At 50.8% G+C, this 18,898-nt stretch overlaps 1 protein-coding gene and 1 pseudogene across 1 annotated transcript; one reads left to right on the top strand and one right to left on the bottom strand.

The window, feature by feature from the left end:
- Positions 1–767: 767 nt before the first annotated feature.
- TRAIP (TRAF interacting protein) lies at positions 768–18,629 on the bottom strand. The gene is made up of 15 exons (NM_001435158.1): positions 18,426–18,629; positions 12,687–12,744; positions 12,110–12,193; positions 10,058–10,097; positions 9,018–9,145; positions 7,736–7,830; positions 7,196–7,309; positions 6,356–6,443; positions 5,528–5,617; positions 4,980–5,068; positions 2,450–2,605; positions 2,191–2,239; positions 1,771–1,920; positions 1,615–1,665; positions 768–1,407 (listed from the first exon to the last, which is right to left on the bottom strand). The coding sequence occupies exons 1-15, from the start codon at positions 18,521–18,523 to the stop codon at positions 1,279–1,281; spliced, it is 1,419 nt and encodes a 472-aa protein (NP_001422087.1). The 5' UTR covers positions 18,524–18,629; the 3' UTR covers positions 768–1,278.
- On the top strand, positions 16,907–17,295 carry LOC107131693 (small nuclear ribonucleoprotein G-like; annotated as a pseudogene).
- Positions 18,630–18,898: the final 269 nt, after the last annotated feature.

Genomic DNA, 18,898 nt, shown 5'->3' with positions numbered 1-18,898 from the left:
AAGAGCATCACTTCCCCCCAAGAAGCCCCAGGCTGCCACGCACCTGCAGGGGAGCAGACGGGCACTCTCAGTCTGAAGCAATCTCTCTTATGCCAGGTTCATGCTGAAATGTGCAGAAACAGGCGAACACTCACCCAGTAATGAGAAAGGGAAGTTTAGGGGTCCTCACCTAACATGCTCAGATACTCTTTACAACCCCATGGACTGTAGCCCACCAGACTCCTCTGTCCATGGGATTTTCCAGGCAAGGATACTAGAGTGGGCTGCCATTTCCTTCTCCAGGGATCTTCCTCACCCAGGGATTGAACCTGGGTCTCCTGCCCTGCAAGGCAGATGCTTTACCAGCTGAGCCACTAGGGAAGCCCAAGTCCTCACCCAAGTTAGGACTTAAAAGAGAAGTCTTCCGGAAGAAAGTGCTCTTGAAGCCAAACCGCGGAGACTAGCAACTTGGCTGGTGGAGTTGAAAGGTGAAGAAGGGGTTGTCGTCACAGGTCACTTGTGCTTGCTGTGAGTTCCCTGTGTCTAGACCCTGGTTCACCCATTTGCTTTCCTGCTTATGGCCTTGCACTGTGCCCAGGTTACAGACTGTGGACAAAGCTAGGTGATAAATCGCTCTTGTTAGTGTCTCCCTGTGCTCTTTGAGAGGGCACATGCCTAAGGGTGGAATTTCTGGGTCTGGGTCTAGGTGAAGGTCCCCCCCTTTAGAAAATCATGCAAGTCAGTTTTTCGAAGTGAGTGCAAATTTACCCTCCCAGAGCCAGGAAGAAAAAGACTGCATCTTTTTTATTTCACATAGAAATTTCCCCCCTCCTCTCCCTACCACCATTGCCCATCCCCTGCCCTGCCTGGCCCAGGCCATGCCAACAGCAAGTCAGAGGCAGGCAGAAGCCTGGGCGGGCCGAGGCGGCCTGAGAAGCCTCAAGACTGGTGCTTACAGTCAACAAAAGACCCTGGTCTGAGGACCAGAAGTAGCCCAGTTACATCTGATCATGGCTATAAATGGAAGTCTGGAACAAGGGGCAAGCCCTGCTGGAAGGAACACTGAGCTGATCACGTCAGCCCCCACAGGGAGACCCAGTATGATGGAGGTGGGGCAGGGTGTGTGCAGGAAAAGTAGGTTTCTGGGCCCCACTTTCACCCCCATCTTCTTATTTATCCTTGTCCACATGGCTGGTCCTAGAAGAGGGGCCATGCCTGCCAAACCCTCTGCCAAGCCAGTCACCAGTCCTCGGCCTAAGTCAGAGGCATGCATCTGGCCACTGATGAGACTCACTGTTTTCACTGCCACAGGAAATTGTCCAGCGTGGCCTGGGAGGGGGTGGGCGCTGTCCTGGCCCCCAGTTTCTGCCTAGCCCTGGCCTTGGGCTTTGGTTTAACCGGCAGTGGGCGGATCATAGTTGTGTCGGTCTGAAGGAAATGTCAAGGAAGAGGCCTACAGAGAGGACTGGAACGCAGGGCTCAGCCTTGGGGGTGGGCAGGGCTGCTACACAGGGCAAGGTCTGGCTCTGCCCACCTAGCGCCGCAGCCACCAGTAAGCTGGGGTCTGGGGGTACAGGTGAGGGATGATATGGGCACCATAGTTTAGCTCAGCCCAACACCACAAAATAAGGATACAGGCTGGATGAATTTGGTTCGGCCTCCAAGTCCATCGAAGCCAATCCTTACCTAAAGCAGAAGGAAGAGGTGAGTGGGCTGGCCTAATGGGCTAGGGCCACCCAGCTCCACCTGCAAGAAGGCAGACACTTTTCCCTTGTGGGAAACCGCACTCACTGCATCTGTGCTGCGGCAGGGCTCTGCCCTGACCCTCTTGGTCTGTTTCTGGCCCAGGACAGCATTCCGGATGAAGACGGGGAACGCACTAGCCAGCTCCTCATCAGGCTCCCCTAGACAGCGCTGGCCCCCCAGCGAGAGCTGGGACTCCTGCAGAGGGGACCCCAGAGCCAGGCTCGATGAGCCAGGTGGCAGCAAAGAGGAGGGTGGGAGGCATGTGGGAACAGGATCAGGATCTCTGGTGCCTCATCCGGAGGCAGGAAGGACAGGCAGTAGGGTTCCCAGGGTGGCTCCAGAGTGCTTCAGTCCTCCAGGAGTGAGAGGGCTCTGGCAAGACCCTGACCTCTCAGAAGACCAGCTTCATACTCAGTCCTGCCCAAGGATGGAGGGTGACTGCCTGAACTTCTTCAGGGGCCTTACCTGCCTGGGGCCTTTGGGCATCTTCTTGGGAATGTCCTGAACAGGAGAACTGTGAGAGATGTGAGGATTAATGAGACAAGCAAGAGAAAGGCTTTGTATAGAGTGAGTACTCAGGAGAGGGAAGAAGAGGTGCTGGGACCAGATTCATGTCCAAACCCTCAGTGCCCCGTCAGCCACTCAGAGCTGTTAGCCCAGGACCTGCAGAGATCTCTTAGCCATCCTCCCTCCAGGCTGTGGAAAGCCGGGGACTACCACTTACTGTGCCTTCTTAGGGAAGAGCCTCTTGGCAAGGCCATACTGGGTGCTGGAGGGCTGGGTTGGGGGAGTGTCCACATTAAAGGTGGCATTGAGGTCAATATCATCACCAAAGGCTGGCCGGCGAAGCTTCAGGCTCACCATCTCCATAGGAGCTGGGCTGTAAGGCAGAGACAGTTTGGTTACTCAAGATCACAGCGGCAATAGCCCCTCAAGCATTAGAGATGGATCAGCTCCAGGGGCCTGGAGCTCACACCTGGTTTAGAGCCATTCTTCAAGGAAACCCTAATCTCTCCAGAAAAAAGAGATTAGTCCTTGGCTTGATCCTTCACACAGTAGAAGTCTGGAAGACATGCAAGGAAGCAAGCAGAAACCCACAGAAAACCCAAATACACAAATGAAAAACGTTTTGTTCAAGAAGCCGCATTTCTCAGAGTGCATGCAAGGATCCTGTCAGAGAGCTGACCACAGACTGAAGCAGATGAATGTTCCTTCCAGTGCTACTTATCATGGCCAGTAGACAGTATTAGAGACTGTCCAAACAACTCCCCTAGGGGCTGGCAATTTCAGAGCTTGAATATGAGACATACATTCAAGTAGTGTTCCTAGAGACTTCCCTGGTGGCCTGGTGTTTGGGAATTCGCTGTACAATGAAGGGAATGAGGGTTCGATGGCTGGTCAGGGAAGATCTCACGTGCCACAGCTGGGTGTGTACATCCTGGAGGAACCAGGGTATACACAAGCCTCCAGAGCATCTCTGTGGCCCCTGGCACCCAGTGGCATCTGAATATGAAGCAGTACCTGTGCAGATGACAGTAAGCTCATTTCTGCCGAGGAGACTAGGGAAGGGAGTACAGAGGACAGTGGACCCTTCAGTGTGGAGAAGAGCCGGGGGACACAGAGCAGGACAGAGCAGGGGCACACAGAGCAGGGGGACATGGAGCAGGGGGACACGGAACAGGACATGGAGCAGGGGGACACGGAGCAGGACATGGAGCAGCGGGACACAGAGCAGGGGGACACGGAGCAGGACATGGAGCAGCGGGACACAGAGCAGGGGGACACGGAGCAGGAAGACACAGAGCAGGACACAGAGCAGGGGAACATGGAGCAGGACACGGAGCAGGGAGACACGGAGCAGGGGGACACAGAACAGGACATGGAGCAGTGGGGACACGGAGCAGGACATGGAGCAGCGGGACACAGAGCAGGGGGATACAGAGCAGGAAGACACAGAGCAGGACACAGAGCAGGGGAACACGGAGCAGGACACGGAGCAGAGGGACACGGAGCAGGACACGGAGCAGAGGGACACGGAGCAGGACACAGAGCAGGAAGACACAGAGCAGGACACAGAGCAGGGGGACACGGAGCAGGACACGGAGCAGGGGGGACACAGAGCAGGACACGGAGTAGGGGGTCATAGAGCGGGGGACACAAAGCAGGTGGACATGGAGCAGGACACGGAGAGGGGGACACAGAGCAGGGGGACATGGAGCAGGACATGGAGCAGGGGGACATGGAGCAGGACGGAGTAGGGGGACACGGAGCAGGGGGACATGGAGCGGGGGACACGGAGCAGGACACGGAGCAGGGGGACACAAAGCAGGGGGACACGGAGCAGGACACAGAGCAGGGGGACACAAAGCAGGGGGACACGGAGCAGGACACAGAGCAGGGGGACACAAAGCAGGGGGACACGGAGCAGTAAGGCAAGGGGTGTCCTGCTGTGAGGGGCAGTGTGATTGGCCTGAAGCCTGAAGGTCCACCCCGCCCACAAGGCCAGCTCCATGAGGGCTGAGTGCAGAGGGTCCTGGGAGGTGTTTCACAAGAGAGTGGCAGGATGCCCAGGAGTTGCTATGCTGGACAGATGGGAGGAGTAGAGGATGGGTTCCAAGCTTCACACAGAGGTGGTAGAAAGGGAAGGGGTCAGGGAGGCAGCTCCTAAGTTAGATGGGCAGGCTCTGAGCAAACGAGTGGATGCGCGGAAGAGGGAGCATAGTGATTTTCCAACATTGAAAACCAGCTCGAATAAAAGCAGCTGGGTCGCTGGGCTGTGTTTTCTGTCCAGACCACCAGCGGGCCAGCCAGGCCTGAGGACCCTCTCAGCCTGTCTGCTTCCAGGCGGCCACCCAGGCAGGGACACCCATCCCTCGGCCTCTTGGCTCCCTCTGCTGGCAGCTTTAGTGTGCTGGTGCTAGGACCAGAGGAAAGTTCTTTTGGTGGGTGGTTTCATGTTTGTTTCAGAACCTGCGGCAGGCGGATATATTAGGTGAGCTGCTCCATACACAGGATGCTCCTCCCCTTTCTCTGACCATCCCTAAGTCCTTTCTGGCCTCTCTTTGTCAAAGCCCAGGGCCTGCCTCAAAGCTGCTTTTCAGCTCAGTCTTGGCTGTCACTCAGGCCAGGAGGTCCACAACCTTCAGACCGACCTGGGCCACCTAACCCCCACAAAGCCAGAAAGGGTGAAGACACCCTTACCAGGGAGCTCCTCCAGCTTGGAGTCCCTGTTCCACCCCAGAGGGTCAACGAACCTCTCTAAAACGAGGCGGTTGATAGTTTCACTGTCTCCTGGTGGCAGCTTCAGGGTTTCCTGCAGTATCGTCAGCTTTTTTTTCAGGCTCTTCAGGAAGGAAAGAGAAGAGTGTGAAAGAAAGGCTGAGGCACCAAGTCCAGAGTGACCGCCACGGACGTGAGCAGTACGCATGAAAGGCAAGCCCACTGGGACCAGAACAAGGCCTGAAGGTCAAATATCAGGCTCAGGAGGCCAGGACCACCTGACCTCAGAACCCCTCTGGCGGTGACCTCCTCTGGTGACCTCCTCCTCCTCTGGTGACCTCAAGGATACAGGTATAGGACAGACTGTGAGCAAGACCCCTGTGCTCTCTGTCCTCTGCTAAGGAGCCCAGGCTCCAGATCAAAGGCCAAGATTCTTGTCCTGACCCCGAACCAGGAGGATACAGGGAGTCCAGAGCTGCAACCACTGACTGATGCAGGGTTTGTGGGCAGAACTCACCCAGCCCACGTCTTGGAGGGCACATAAACCACCCTTCCTTCCCATCTGCTCGTAGATGTTTCTCACCGCAATTTCCTTGTCAGCACTCTGTAAGTCCTTCTGAGACGACTTCAGCTCCAACTTGGCCTGGTCCAGTTCAGAGCAGACTGTCTGCAACTGCAAGAAAGTGTAAGGAGCGAAGGACGAACACAGGGGTGGCTGTATGCCCTGTCCCTGCCTGCTGCTACCCTAGCTCATGGGAGCCCAGACCCAGGAGGAGCGGGGGACACAGGGAAGACCCGAGCTCCACGGGGCTGGACCTTTGTCTTAGTCTGGCAGTGTTCATCTGGAGCAGTCCAGGGCTCCTCCCTACATCCCTACCCTGACATGCACCATGCCCAGAAATAAAAGCAGCTGTGTTGACTGATTCAGGTTTCAAGAGGCCTTCTACAGGGAGTCAGTCCCCTGGTGGTCTAGTGGTAAGAATTCTGGGTTTTCACTGCCACGGCCCAGGTTCAATCCCTGGCCAGGGAACAGAGGAACAAGGGGAATAAGCCAAATGGCAAAACACACACACACGCACAATAAATAAATAAACAAACCACAAAGAAAAGAACAAGAGGCCTCCTACTCTAGGCCTGGAACAAAAAACAGGCCTCTGAAGCCATCACATTTGGGACCTGTGTGCCCCAGCCAGCTGAGAGGTATGGGGAACAGAAGTGTGCAGCTGTTGGGGCGACAGTTGCATGACCTGCCACCCTAAGCAGACAAGCCACACAAGCCAGAGTCAGTGCCTAGTGAGGACCAGAAGCCAGGAGTCATCCCACAGCCCCAGGGCCTGGCCTAGGAGAGACTCACACGCATGACAGAAGGACAGCCACCTCTCCCCTGGCGCTCGGCTCCCCATTAAGTTACCTTGCTTCTGGAAGAAAGCAAGTCCTTCTTCAGTTTGTCAGCTAGCTCCCCTGAGGCCTTCCGTGCCTCTTTTAGATTCTCGTACTCTCTATGAAGGGACCACGGAAAAGAGATGTCAGCCTGGGACACCCCCTGGTCAGACTGAGTCACAGCACCAAGCAAACACAAAGCCCAGCCCAAGCCCCCAGCCCTTCTCATTCCAACTCTGACACCAGAGCCTAGCAGGGACCAGCTGGCACTGCAGGGGGTTGAGCACCCCAAATGCTAGAAGGGCTAGTGAATCTCTGTTTCCTGCCTACTTGGAGGCACTGGAAATTTGAGAGGGTGTGCAGGAAACCCTGACCCCACTAGGAGGCCCCCTATACCACCTGGCTGCACACGAGGCATTGGGGATCCTTCATACCTGTCAGCCAAGTGGCCCCTTTTCTCCAATCCCACACCCAGGGGAGTGAACACCTGAGCTAAGTTTCTGATGCAAGCCAGGCGGGGTCAGTAACCGCATGCTAATGGGGAACAGGCTCCAGATATCAAACTGGAGCATGGCGAGCTGTGCTAACCCTAACCTCCTTAGAAATAACACTTATAATTCACATGCAATTCTCTCAATAATTCTGTGAGGCAGGTTATTATTATCTGTTCAGGAAGCTAAGGATCAGAGACGTTAAGAAACTGGCTCCTGGCCACACAGTAAGAGGTGGGATGTGGTTCAAACAAAGGCAGCAGGGCTCCAGAGCCTGCTCATCACTCTGCCTGCTCTGCTTCACAAGAAATGGGCAACACAAGGAGGGGCATGGCTTGGGGGCCACGACTCAGCTTGGATACAGGGGCCAGAGTACACACTTCTTGAGGGACACGCAGTATACAGCCAACTGCTCCACCGCGGACTGTCCTACACCCATGTCTCGGATCATCTCCTCCACCTCAGGCCGCTGGCTCCGGAGTAGGAGCTCGATTCTGAAAAACACCCAGCCCACGGCATTTAAAATCTGGAGGCTGATGGGTAGGTACCCAGTGCAGCTCTGCCTCCCTTTGCTGCCGTTGCTATGGAGACAGCCTGAGCTGCTAGGATGCTTTAGCAGGCAGCTCTGCCCAAAGAAAGGCCCCATCGCAGAGCTCAGCACAGCTGTAGGGATGCTGCTGAGGGAGAAGGGGTTGTTGACAGAGGGTCTCAGGTCAGGGATGCCCAGGGAGAGGTTCTTAGAACAAAAGCCGGCCAGGTTTCCCATGGAAAGCAGAGGAGCCTGCAGAGGCTGAGTAAGGCCTGAGCCCCCCGTGGCCTACGGGGAGCTGAGCCACTGAGCTGAGCCACCCCTGCTGCAGCCCTGAGAGCTGTGCCCCGGGGGTGCAAGGGCACAGGGTAGGCCCCCGCTCTAAGCTCACCGCTCCATGTTCTTCATCTTGCTCCGGAGTCGGCGAGCCTCCTCTCGTGCTTGCTTGGCCTCATCCTGCTGCTGCTCCAAGTACTTCATCTGCTTCTGAAGAGCAAACGCACCCCCACATGTCTGTTGCTTGGAGGTTCCAGGGGCCAAGGCTAAAATCGCCGGGAGAACTCCACCCTAGAACTGTCTGCTTTTGAAAATGCTGATAAGCGTGTGCTCTAGCCCCAGGAGGTAAGGTTCCTGGGCCCCACTCTGACGTGTGCTTTTGCTGCTACGAGGCCCTGGACCAGCTGCTTCCTCACCCCCTTGGCTTGCTTCCTTCTGAGATACGTCTTACCATCGGTATAGCCCACTCTCAGCATCTAAAGGCCTGCTGGGGGCTGCCAGAGTCCAGGGACTGTGGAGGAAGCTGAAGAAGCCTGGAGCACAGATCCAGGCTGTGCTATCCATCAGCTATGGACAGTTGCCAGGGTAGGACAGCTGCCCTCAGCACCTGGCCACTTCATCTCTGACCTGGGAATGCCAACACACTCCTGCTCTGTGGCCAGGTGCTGGTTTGCTCCTTCCTTCCCATTGGCCAGGCCACGTGATCCAATCCAGCCACCAAGCAGAGCCAGAAATGGCGAACACCCTGGGGCCCTATCTGTTCACCCGGATGGGTCCTTTTCCTTCTCAAATGGCATCCAGCAATGACTGGCTCCTTCATATGAGGTCAGAATTTCAACTGTGGATTCAGATCAATCACTTCCTGCCCCTTGGAGAGCAAGAGGCTCACCAACCCAGGCTGATACAAAATTCATCTGGTTCTAGAGCCGCTTGCTCTGAAGGCTTTGATCTGCCCGGTCAGCTCAGCACAGCCGACTTCAAAGGCCCCCTGCTCCTCTCTGGGATGCTGTTTGATCTGGCTCCAGAGAGCAGCCCAGCCAAGGACAGGCAAGCTAATGGAAGGTTCTTCAGGCTGGCTTTGTCAGTGGAGTACAAACCACTTTGGGAAACATGGCCTAGGCTCACTGAGGTCTTGGTTGAGCAGTCCTTCCACGAAGCACTGGGCAGGCCTCACCTCTCCAAACTAACTAGTACAACATCCACAGATGCGGGCAATACGACCCTTTTCTCAAGGGCTGGGTGGGAGGCCTGGGGAAGATGGAATTTCCCTCCATTTTACAGCTGTACAGACCACAGTATTGACCAAGGCAGACACAAAAGACAAGCCCACAGTGGTGAGCCCAGGAGGAAGACTGTATCTCCCCACCAACCTGTGCCCACGGGGGCTGGGGACTCACCTTGAGGGTGGAGCACAGCATCTCGGCCTTGTCCAAGGCCCGCTGCAGGGACTCCACAGTGGCGTTGCGCTCATCCAGCGTGTCCCGCAGAGAGTCGATGATGAGCTGGCTGTCTCGTTTTTCCTTCTCTGGAGCAGGGGTGGGGGACAGAGGGAGAGGAGAAGCCTGTCCACTATGCACTATGAGAACCTGGGCCCCTGGGCCCCAGCACCCCACCCGAGTCAGGTGAGGAACAAGTTGTGGGCCACAAGTCAGGCAGCCTGCTTATCTCTCTGGCAAGCACCAAACCAGGGATGCCTAGCCATTCTGGGGATGAGACCCTTTTTCTGCCGCTCAGAGTTACTGGAGTAAAGATTTCACTGCTCCCTGATCCCATGGTCTAGTTAATTCATCATCCCAGAACTCAAGCACTGAAAAAGTCAAAGTTAAAGTCACTCTGTCGTGTCCGACTCTTTGTGACCCCATGGATTATACGGTCCATGGAATTCTCCATGCCAGAACACTGGAGTGGGTAGCCTTTCCCTTCTCCAGGGAATCTTCCCAACCCAAGGATTGAACCCAGATCTCCCACATTGCAGGCAGATTCTTTACCAGCTGAGCCACAAGGGAAGCCCAAGAATACTGGAATGGGTAGCCTATCCCTTCTCCAGGGGATCGTCCCAACCCAGGAATCAAACTGGGGTCTCCTGCATTGCAGGTGGATTCTTTACCAACTGAGCTATGTGGGAAACCCCTCAAGCAGGTTCCTGCCAAATCTGGCAACGGAACCCTCAACTACAATATTCTGACCTGTCAGGTAGACTCCTCCCAGCCTGGGTCCTAGGCAAGCAGCCCCAGACAAAGAAGAGGCTCACCTCATCTGGGTGAACAGCATCAGTCACCTCCCTTTCCTTTCCTTTTCTGTCATCACAAGAGCTGATAAGACTTTTGGATATACCAAGCAGGGAGAGCCCCTGGATATGCCAGAAGGCTGAAGCCTTCCTCCCAGGCCTCAGTCCAGTACCCAAGTCAGGGGCTTCCCAAGGCCTCTGGGAACTCACCTTTCTGGGAAAGCAGGGCTCTGGTATTATCCAGTTCATTCTGCAAGGCAATACTCACAGTAAGCAGCAAGAAGGCATCACAGCTGGCCCCCACCCAGCCTCACATAAGGTCTGTGGGGAGCCCCAGGTGGGGACAATGAGGCCTGTGGGCCCAGGGAAGCATGAACCTGCTGCTCCTCAAGGCCAAGTGAGATCAATAAGGGAGACAGAAGCCTTGCTTTATCTGAGTGTCTTTTTAAAAGTCGGTAAAATGAGGATAATCTCAGGTACAAGACCCTAGGACGGGAAAAGAGGCATAACAGGGGGCAAAAGAAGTGGAGCCTGGCCTGCGCAGTTGGTTTTATGGCAGAAGCTTCCATTGTTTCCTCGGGCCTGTGCCCGTCCTGACCTTCCCTGGCATTAGCTGGACCCAGTGGGGACACAGATTTGGGATGGCCAAGCACCCTGGGCCACACTGCTCCCTCCACCCTGGGTCCTACCTGCTTCACAGTCTACCCGCTCCCAGCCCTAAGCTGGCTCTGTCTACCAGGACTCTTCCAGCCCCAGAATCCAATAGGGTAGGGGAGCCAAGACAACTCTTCACCCCTAGATGAAACCTCACCTGTGCTAGGCTCTAACCAGACTGTTGTGAGGGTCAAATGAGCCTCCCCAAGCCTGTACATATGTTCCAAAGCCACTGCCACAGAACCACTGAGAGGCTGGGGCAGAAGAGAGCCCAACTCCCATTCAGGAGTCCCATGCACTCAACACCCTTGTGGGCAAGAGATGTACCTACTCCATAAGCAGGAAAACCAGGCTCAGTAGACCTCAAAGACTTGGCCTAGGGTCCGTGATGGTAGCTAGATGCAGAACAATCCTCATCCAGGTTACTCTTCCCAGGTCAATGCAAAACTCATATTATGACCAATATAAGGCCGGGTCCCTGTTGTGGCTAAGCTCCTGTTGTCAAACTCTCTACTCAGGACTTTGGGGCAGGAGCTATTGGTGGCTGAGCTGGTTAAACAGGCTGGACATCTCAGCTAGAAGCCATGGGTAGAAAAGGGCACACACAGGCTGCCTGAGAGCAGCTGCCAGCTCAACCTTACTGTTAGTCCCCTAGCACCTTCCACACCCAAGCAGGGTGCCTTCCAAGCCCTTGCTCCAAACTACTCAAGATTTTGCCTTCCTGTCTCCCAGATATGGCTTAGAAAATCAGAAAGAACTGAAGCTGCCTTTGTTGCTTTTCTCACAAGGAGGACACGGCTTAAAACTGGGAGCAGTTACCATGACGATGAACACGTTAGCTTTAAGCACAAAAGCTCCACGTCTTGAAGCAGTGAGGTTCCAAGGACGTCACAGCCCCCCCGGGGGCCAGGGCCAAATGAATCCTAATCTGACAGATGCCCAGAAAATTAACCCTCAGAGTCCAGGTTCACTTGCAAACCCCAATCCCACTTCCTTGAGAGGTTTCTGCCAATCCAATCCCTTTGTGCACAAAGCAAGCTAAATCTTGGGCTTGGAGGGGAAGCAGTAGAAGTGTGGGAGGGGGAAGCAGTAGAAGTGTGGGAGGGAACCCACCCATCCTCCCCTGCAGTGTGGGTTTCCATCCTGGCTGCATATCTTGATTCCAGGGGCCCTGCCCTCCACTCCTGCTCTGGGAAAGACTCAGGCACCTGGATACACACCAAGCTGCCCAGGCAGTTGTGAGGCACAGGCAGGTTTGCGAACAATGGGTTCGCACGTCTTCCCTGGCTGAGGACTGGAAAAGATGGTTGTACATTCTTTGTAAGGTGAGGGGACTTCGAGAGACACATTCTAAACTATGGTCAGAACTGCTCTGAAATCCCAAGAGGAGGGCTCACAGTCAAGTGGCTCCCTTCCTGACAGAGGATTTCTCCAATGACTGGAACATCGTCAATTATTCTCTGCTCTGACTGTCCCAGCCTTGAATTCTCTATCAAGTCTCCCCTTCCAGAACCCATCTCCAGACTCTAGGTACCCTCCCTGGGTAGGAGCAGAAAGTGAACTCTCAGAGGGCCTGGGATTCAGCAGAATGAGATAAAGTCTGGGTACCTTTAAGAATTCTGTATCTAAGACATTCTCCTCCTCCGGGGCAAGGTCAAAGTAGAGCTTATTGATAATGGTTCTTTTGCCGACCTGAATGAAAGAACAAGACACAGCGTGACTGCATAGCTGGGTCATGGGCAAGGAGGACAGGGGACATGCAGCCAAGCCCATCTCCCGCCTAACCTTTCACAGCACATCCCTTGAATAGAGGTGACCTCTGCAATCCTGTAGGTGTCCCAAGCTGGGTACCACTAGTTACTGAGTCATGTCATTACAGATCCATGTGGTAACTGCTCAAAAGATACCCCAACTCTAGGTGGTGGGCATTGCAGGGGAAAGGCAGATAAGGAGACTAAATCTAGCCAGGTGAAGACTGGCCCAGGCAACGAGTCCATCTGCCAGCTCCCCTTGGGCAAAAGCAGGCCTCCCGCACTATTTAAGAGCGCAAGTGAGGCTCAACCAGCCTCAAACCAGATGGTCCAGACAGGTCAAAGACATTGCTTTGCTTCAGAGACCTCTCCTCATCCTTGCTCCCTGGCAAGGAATGTCTTTAGCTGAGGAGTTTTCACCCCACCAACTTTACCTGGATTCGGCACTGCGGGCAGGTCCGACTTGGTGCTGTCTCAAACCACTGAATTAGGCTGGAATGAGAACAGAAAAACAGACTGGTTTTAGGGGAGACATACAGGCCAGGTAGCCACCCTGACCATTACAGCATTTGAACTGCTCCTCTCTGACCCATCGCCTGCCCACCCAGGAGGGTAGCACCTCAGGTAGTGATGGTATATCCTACAAGGTCTGACTAGTGCAAGCAATCCAACCAACTGGCCTTTTTTTTTTTTTGCCCTTGCTGGCTTGGACTTCTCTCCCCTGAGCTGTAATTTTATCAACTTTCTAGGCTTTGACTGGGGTTAGGGGCAATGGTCAAAGTCAGGGTCCCTCAGAGACAGGAATTATAATACTCCAAAGGGGTAACTTTCAAAGTGAGGGTAAATGAGAGGTAGCAAGCAGAAGTAAAAGTAAAACACAGCCCAGCTACGCACCATCGATCTGCCCTAAACTTTAAAATATTCTTCTACTAGGGCATTATCTGGTCCAGTGGTAAAGGACTCTGTGCTTTCACTGCCTGGTTGGGGAACTAATATCCCACAAGCCAGGTAGTGCAGTCAAAACAAAATCAAGATGTAGTGGACAATCTACTAGTTGGCCTACTTGTAGACAATCCCCCCCAGGGACCAGGGAAAACCAGTCCTTTTGGGAAGATGATACCATCTTTCTAGACTGCAATTTTTTTTTTCTATAAATATTTTTTTCAAATACATATAATACAAAGCTAACCATGCACGATGACGGAATACTACACAGCAATGAGAATGAATGAGTCTATAACTCAGAACAAATTATGGGTGAATTACATTAACGTAAGATTGAAGAAGAGAAACCTGATACCAAAAAAAAAACAAACAAACAGTAAATTGTGTTTAATTCCATTCACATAGAGTAAAAGGTAGGCAAAACTCATCTATGTTGCTGGAAGTCAAGACGGTGGCTATCATGTGTGGAGGAAAGGTGGACTGGTGGGAGTAACTGGAAGACTGCACGGGGCCCTGCTGCTGCTGCTGCTAAGTCGCTTCAGTCATGTCCAACTCTGTGCGACCCCATAGACGGCAGCCCACCAGGCTCTCCTATCCCTGGGATTCTCCAGGCAAGAACACTGGAGTGGGTTGCCATTTCCTTCCCCAATGCAAAAAAGTGAAAAGTGAAAGTGAAGACGCTCAGTCGTGTCTGACTCTTTGCGACCCCATGGACTGCAGCCCAGCAGGCTCCTCCATCCATGGGATTTTCCAGGCAAGAGTACTGGAGTGGGGTGCAATTGCCTTCTCTGGCACGGGGCCCTTGGACTCTTTAATCCACAGAGACTGGTTAAGAGGCCAGAGGAGAAATTCAGGCAAGGCTTTCTTGGGACTGCACCAGGAGGGAGCAAAAACAAGCAACAGGTGTCCTTGCTTGCTCGCTGGGGAGAGGGGAGTGAGGAGCGGGTTCCTCATATGGGGTGAGTGCAGAGGGGCGGATTGGCAGGCTGAGCCACAGTGGTAGCTTAGGTGGCAGTGTGCCCACCCCTTTGGTGGTCCTGTGTGGAGGGATCCTGTACAGTACCCTGGTTTTGCTCCAGGACCTCAGAAATGGCAGCTGGGTTTTGGCCTTTTTGTATGTTCTTGTTCATAGTTTGCCCGAGCTGAGCACGCATGTAGTTACTTTTAGTCCCTTATAGTTTCTTTGTATTCTGTTGTTTGAGGAGGCATTTGTCTAGGTGCAAATGCAAGCATTCTGGAAGAGTGTCCCCGGTCCCAGTCTTTCTCAGCAGGAGGTTTCTGAAGTGCTGATGTCTAGTTTCTTGCTCTGAATTCTGGTTGCATAGGTGTGTTCAGTTTGCAAAAATTCTGCAAGCTATACATTTCTTATATTTGTACTTTTATGTATTATACTATATTTCAATACAATGCTTGGTTTTAAAGTAAACAGTTACACAAGAGAAAGCACTGCACATTGTAAACCAGAACATAACCACAGAGACTTCAGACACTGGAACTGTCACTCACCATGACAGATACACTATGCCGGATAAACAAAAATTAAGATCGAAAACATCAAAAGAGAATTTGAAAATAAAAGGTGACATATCAGAACTTAGTAAGAAATAAACAGAAATTCCAAAACTGAACAAATGGCCCAAATTAAGAATTCAATGGATGAATTTAATAGCAGTTTAGGCAGAGTTGAAGAATCAGTACATTGAAAGATATGTCAGAGGAAACACTGAGAATTAGAAAGGTGGAAAAATACGTAAGAAATGATAAGAGATATAGAAGTTACCATGATGTCTAGGATACATATAATTAGAAGTTTCAGGAAGAAAGCATTAGGTAAAATAACGCCCTCACCTCTATGTCCTAATTACCAAAACTTGTGAATACGCTACCTTATACAAAAAGAGTAATTTGGAGCTGTGATTAAGTTAAGGAGATGGGGAGATTATCCAGGGGTGTCTCATGTAATCACAAGCATCCTTATAAAAGAGACAGAGTGTCAAGAGTCATACAGAGAGGTTTGAAGATGTAACACTGCTGACTCTGAAGATGGCGAAAGAGGCCATGAGCCAAAGAAGGCACAGCCCCACTTCCATCTTCATTTTAACCAAGCAAGACCCATTTTGGACTTCTGACCTCGAAAAGACCTTCTGTTGTCTTAAGCCACTAAGTTAGTGGTAATTTGTTACAGCAGAAGTGAGATGCTAACATAGAAAGAAAAGAGATAATGGAATAGAGGCAATATATGAAGAAATATGGCTGATAGTCTCCCAGAACTGAGTAAAGAAATTGTTCCACAAGTTTTAAAGAAACCTCATGAATTTCAAGCAGAATAAATAAAAATAGTAACAAAAAGTGAATTGAGGTAACTATATTATTGTCAGACAAAACAAACTTTAAGTCAAAAAAGCATACAAGAGATAATGACTTTATATATTGATAAAAGGCTCACTCCAACAAGAAATAACAATTATAAACATATACACCTAACAAAATAGACATGAAATATATATATGAAAGAAAATTGTACAGAATTAAGGGAGAAATAGCAAGTTCTATAATAAAAGTTTGAGGTGTTAATATTACACAATTTCAATAATGGATAGAACAATCAGACAGATGATCAATATGGAAACAGAAGGCTTGAACAACACTTTATACCAACTAACCTAACAGATGTATACTCCCCCCAACAATAGCAGAAAACACATTCTTCTCAAGTGCACATGGAACATTCTCTAGGATAGGCCATATGGTGGGCCACAAAACAAAGCTTAAAATTTTTTAAAAGATTGAAAATCACACAAAATAGATTTTCTGATTAAAATAGAATGAAACTAAAAATCAATAACTGAAGAAAAATGGAAAATTCACAAATGTGTGGAAATTAAACAACACACTCTTAGATAACCAATGGGTCAAAGAAGAAATCGCAAGGGAAATAAGAAAATACCATGAGATTAATGAAAATGAAAACATATCAAAACCGTGTAAGACAGCAAAAGCAGTGCCAAGAGGGAAACTGATAGCTTTAAACACAGACAGGAAAAGCAAAGATACCCATTACGATGGCTATTATTAAAAAAAAAAGTTTGGCAAGGATGTGGAGAAACTGGAACCCTTGTGAATTGTTAGTAGGAACATAAGACGGTACAGCTGACACAGGAAAACAGAAGGGAAGTTTTTCAAAACATTAAACATAGAATTACCATATGATCCAGCTAGTCCACCTCTCGGGATAACCCAAAATAAATGAAACTAGTAACTTGAAAATATACTTGTACACCAATGTTCATAGTAACATTACGCACAGTAGCCAAAACATGGAAACAACCCAATGTCTATTAACAGATGAAGCGACAAACAAAATGGGTTATTTTCATACAATGAATAATAATCCCTTAGTCATAAAAAGGAGTAAAATTCTGAAACATGCTACAACATGGATGAACTTTGAAAACACTATGCTTAGTGAAATAAGCCAAACTTAAAAGAATCAAATGTGATTTCACTTATATGAGGTCCCTAGAAAAGAAAAATTCACGGAGACAGAAAGTAGTTTTACTTTCTAAACCTCTGTTTAGAGGTTTCCATGGGCTGTGGGAAGGGGGGAATGGAAAATTATTGTTTAAAGGATTCAGTTTGGACTGATGGAAACGTTCTGGAAATAGTGGTGATGGTGACACAACGCTGTGAATGTACTTAATGCCACTGAATTGTCCTCTTAAAATGGTCAAAATGGAAAGCATCTTCGAGCTCACTGAGTAAACATTCTCCTGAAAAATTTTTTAAATTTTTGAAGTTTTCATTGAAATTAAATGGTGGCAGACACGTCCAAGAAATATTGCAGGAATTTGATTCCTTTATGAATCTTGTAAGAGATCAATGTGTGAAGCTGGGCAACAGAACAATACTGAAATGGTATTAATATGAGAAAATAGTATCATCATATCAGAAGTTTTGGAGCAAGTATAAATTAAGGGTGTGTTCACCAGAAAAATCAATTGCTTCCATATGTCCTTTCCAAAGGGCCTATTTTACTATGATATAAAAATCAGGTCATATACATTTTCATAACTGAACTTTTTTGTTAAGTAAGCTTTTGCAAAGTGTTAAATGTGGAGAAAGAAATGGCAACCCACTCCAGCATTCTTGCCTAGAGAATCCCATGGACGGAGGAGCCTGGTGGGCTGCTGTCCATGATGGGGTTGCAGAGTCAGACACAACTGAAGTGACTTAGCATGCATGCATGCATTGGAGAAGGAAATAGCAACCCACTCCAGTATTCTTGCCTGGAGAACCTAGGGACAGAGGAGCCTGGTGGGCTGCTGTCTATGGGGTTGCACAGTGTCGGACAGGACTGAAGTGACTTAGCAGCAGCAGCAGCATGAATATTCAAACATATTCATGTATAAGTTTATGTATAGCTGAAATCAACACAACATTGTAAATCAACTATTCTACAATAAAATTTTTTTAAATGTTAAGTCATATATATATATATATATATATATATATATATTACTCCAATAGAACAGTGTATAGTGGGGGAAAGAAAAAAAAAGGAAAAGTAAAAAATGGTTAATTTTATGTTACACGTATTTCATCACAATTTAAAAAAGAAACTCAGGAATCAGCCTGTCCACAGCTACCAGGGGGTCCCCCCACCAGCTGTGCACTCAACAGAATGGTCCTACCAATCAGCAGAACACCTTGATTCGAGAGCACCTCCTTGCCATTTGATGTTAATTTGGGTTTGCTTAGGTCAGTGAATACCGTGGAGTGTCTGACCAAGAAGACGACTCTGGACAGAATCGGACAGAATCATTCCAAATCATCAAGCAAACCACAACAAATCCAGTAGACTGTTGGTTACCAGGTCTGGCAGAAAACAAAGGGCTCACTAATGTGGTGAAAGCATCTGCAAGGACAAATAATTTTGAAACCACATCTCTCTGCAAGCCAATCAAAGAAACCTCTACTCAGTCTTCATTAAACCAAGCCTGTACCTCCCCCTGTCCCCACCCCCAGCCTCAGCTCAGCTGTCACCTCCTCCGGTAAGCCTGCCACACAACTCGCCTCTGCCTAGGTCAGGAACTCTCGTGGGATTCCCATCTAATGCCTTCCTCATCACCAGTCTGGGCTCCGGGGACGGGTCGCCCGGAGCCCCGACACCCTACTGTCCGGTAGCCCTACGGGAGCGAGGGGCCAGCTCCAACACAGCGTTCACTCACCAATGCGAGTGGAAGGTGTGGCCGCAATGGATGGCGGCCACGTCGCGGGAGTGATCAAAGAAGTCGGAGCAGATGGTGCACAACGCACGGATAGGCATGATGACTGGTCTCGAGTAGCCGAGGTAGCCAAGGAAACGGCGACGGGTCCAGCTTGGTGGCCGTGCCTCCGCGTCTTCACTAGCTTCGAATTTGGCTCCACGGCGCAACTTCCGTGAGAGGATCGGAAGTGGCTGCACGGAAGGTTGGGTCCCGATTGGACGAACCCTCGGGGGGCGGGGCTTAACGGCCCCGCGGCCGTGAAGAATCCTGGGGCGGAGCGCGGGCCTGAAAGTGTCTAGCGGTAGTTCTCAGGCTGCTTGCGGTTGAGACCGCAGGTACAGCGGGAGCGCAACGTTGGATTGGTACGGGGACCAGCTAGGCTGCTAGCCGGGCCCCTTTGGGGGGCAATACAGGGCGTTATGGTCCCAAGCCAG

The sequence above is a fragment of the Bos taurus genome, chromosome 22, assembly GCF_002263795.3.
Source record: "Bos taurus isolate L1 Dominette 01449 registration number 42190680 breed Hereford chromosome 22, ARS-UCD2.0, whole genome shotgun sequence".
NCBI classification, from domain to species: domain Eukaryota; kingdom Metazoa; phylum Chordata; class Mammalia; order Artiodactyla; family Bovidae; genus Bos; species Bos taurus.
Note: the sequence above shows the minus strand (reverse complement) of the source record. Positions and strands in the feature narration are given on the sequence as shown.

Coding starts and splice junctions, on each gene's coding strand:
- TRAIP (NM_001435158.1), bottom strand. CDS start 18,523: ATGCCTATCCGTGCGTTGTGCACCATCTGCTCCGACTTCTTTGATCAC. Junction 2,606..4,979: donor AACCGCCTCGTTTTAGAGAG/GTTCGTTGACCC, acceptor TCTGCCTTACAG/CCCAGCTCCTATGGAGATGG. Junction 2,240..2,449: donor CTCTTCCCTAAGAAGGCACA/GTAAGTGGTAGT, acceptor CATCTCTCACAG/TTCTCCTGTTCAGGACATTC.